We start from the raw sequence: 2,782 nt of genomic DNA on the forward strand, positions 1-2,782 counted from the left end.
ATCTTTCTTCAAGTAAATGAAAACCATATATATACACACATATGTATTTATGTGTGGGCTTTCCAGGTGGCACTAGTAATAAAGAATCCACCTGCCAATGCAGGAGACATAAGAAACTTGGGTTTTATCCCTGGATCAGGAAGATCCCCTGGAGGAGGGCAATGGTAGCCCACTCCAGTATTCTTGCCCAGAGAATCCCATGGACAGAGGAGCCTGACAGGCTACAGTCCATAGGGTCACAAAGAGTCGGACATGACTGAAGCCGCTGAGCATGCACGTTATTTACGTGTATATGTATACCCACAATGATAAAAAGTTGTTATTTAGGTAATGGGATAATGAATTACTTTAATTTTTTATATCATAATTTTGGTTTCACATTTTCTGTAAAGTAAATGAGTACTTTCTTATCAAAAGAGTTCTTAGGAAATTGGTTTTTCTTTGGAGTGTTTCCATTCTTACTTACCTCCCTGAAATCAGTGAGTTTGTCCTGAGTCCGGGCCTCCACTCCCAACTGCCCTGCAGACTTTACTGTATTCATAGCAGGAAATGCACCACGGAAAATTCATCACTTTACACCATGGGCACTCCCAATTCACTGAACTGCAACCTGAGGCAGACTTCTCCTTGTGGTATGATTCTGAGGCTTCTTTCCCTTTTGGTTTCTCGGTCTTCTGCTCCTGAGGCTGTTGTTTCTCTGGGTGTTCTCTCCCATCATGGCTCCAGCTCTCCCCCTGGGCAGTAGCCTGAGGCCTCTCTGGACCTCCTTCCTGGCTCTGGCTTCTGCTGACTCCCAGGTGGTCAGTTCCCTGGGGTGTCCCTGGATCTTCTTGCTTGTGACTTCTATTGTACTCCAGGGGGAGAATCCTCTGGAATCTCTCTAGATCTCTCTCCTGATTCTGGTTTCTGCTGTCCCCCAGGGGAACAGTCCCCTGGGGTCTTCTGGGAACTTCTTCCTGGCTGTGGCTCCCACTGGTCCCCAGAGGGATCATCCCCAGGGGTCTCTCTGGACCTTCTTCTTGGCTGTGGCTCCAGCTATCCCCAAGGGGGACCATCTCCTGTGACCTCTCCTGACCTTCTTCCTGGTTAAGACTTCTGATACCCCCTAAGGGGACTGTACCCTGCAGAATCTCAGGACCTCCCTGGCTGTAGCTCTTCTTGTTGCCCAGGGGGGCTATCTTCTCTTGAAAGCCCACTGCAACCAATGGGCCAGGTAGATAGACTTCCTCAGAAGGCATCTGAAATGGGACTGCTGCAGCTTCTGCTTCTGCTGGTGGTACAGGTGGCAAGGATTGTGATCCCATGGGGAATGGTGCATGGTATGGAAATGGATGCAGCATCGGCATTGACATAGGGGGTTGCATGGCCTGGGACCAGGGTCTCGGTGGTCCCGGCACATAAACAGCAGCTTCCGGGGCAGGCATCTGCCTCAGCATATCAGCAGCTGCCTCAAAATAAGGCCTGCCAGGCACCCCCATGGCCACCTGCTGCTCCGTGCTCATGGGCCATGCTACTGCCCCAAATTGCTCGGCTCGAGGCCCAGGCCCCATCTCTTGGGCCAATGGGGGGACCTGGAGCAGCCGCCCACGAAGCATATCACATTCCTTCAGCACCTGCTGCAGTGAGGCCCGTGTGAAGCACAACTGTGACACCATCTCCTCCCGCTCCTCACGCAGGCGCTGCAGCTTGAAGGCCAGGGCCCAGTAAGCCTTCTCTTGCTCCTCTACCTGCTCCTGCAGCCACCGGATCTGACACTCCTGCCGCTCCTGCCGCCTCATGCCAATACGCACGCTCAAGGCCAGCGCGCTCCAGGCACAGGCCGTTTTGATGGCGTGCGGCACCTGTGGGTTAGCTAGGACAACTCGCAGCCGATCCTCTACCTCATTCCAGGATCGCGAGTGGAAGGCCGTATAGAAATCATGGTCGCCTCCGTTCATGAGGACCTCACTATTGATGAAACTGATTACATCGTTGTGACGAAAGCCACTGGTGTGGTCCCCAAAGTTCACCGCCATGGCCGCCGAGACCTAGTCAACCAACCACCTCACTGAGGAAGACGCCACCTCCCAGCAGCAATGGCAACTAAAAGCCGCGGCTGCTACCAAGTCCGCCCTTCACCTGCCGGGTCAGTCCTTCTTCAGTCCTAGCCCAGCCATGGCCTCCTCGTCGACCTCTTCCTCCCTCACAGTCTCCTTCCTGCTTTCCTCACAGAGGGTAAAGCAGTTTCCCTCACGACGCCAGCCTCAGTTCGGCAGTTGATAGCGAGACACGTCACAGCAGTGCTGAGCCACCCGCAAGGCCTGCTGGGATCTGCCTCCCAGCAACGGCCCCCTCTACAGGGTGAGCAGACCGGAAGCTGCACTGGGCGCCACAGTGAGCCGCTAGAAGGCTTTATTGTTAGAACTTCGGAAGGACAATACCCAACATGGTGGAATGAATCTCTAACTGGTTGGAGCTGCAAAGGTGGATGCAGTTCTACTTTTGTCTCACCTTCCTCTCCCATAGTTCTTACATACACTTCAGACCTTTAATGCAGTCAGTCCCACTGTCTGCACACTTCCCTCAGCATCCTGAATAGACGAACTTAGAATCCCTGTCTGGAGAAGGAAATGGCAACCCACTCCAGTATCCTTGCCTAGAGAATCCCGTGGACAGAGGAACCTGGTGGGCTGCTGTCCATGGGGTCGCACACAATCGGACACGACTGAAGCGACTTAGCACGCATGCATGTATTGGAGAAGGAAATGGCAACCCACTCCAGTATTCTTGCCTGGAGAATCCC

General features: G+C 53.2%; 1 protein-coding gene across 1 annotated transcript; it reads right to left on the reverse strand.

The window, feature by feature from the left end:
- Positions 1-476: 476 nt before the first annotated feature.
- On the reverse strand, positions 477-2,015 carry TEX13D (TEX13 family member D). The gene has a single exon (XM_065916873.1). It carries the CDS (start codon positions 2,013-2,015, stop codon positions 477-479), a length of 1,539 nt encoding a protein of 512 aa, XP_065772945.1.
- Positions 2,016-2,782: the final 767 nt, after the last annotated feature.

This window comes from Muntiacus reevesi, chromosome X (genome assembly GCF_963930625.1).
Source record: "Muntiacus reevesi chromosome X, mMunRee1.1, whole genome shotgun sequence".
Lineage (NCBI taxonomy): Eukaryota > Metazoa > Chordata > Mammalia > Artiodactyla > Cervidae > Muntiacus > Muntiacus reevesi.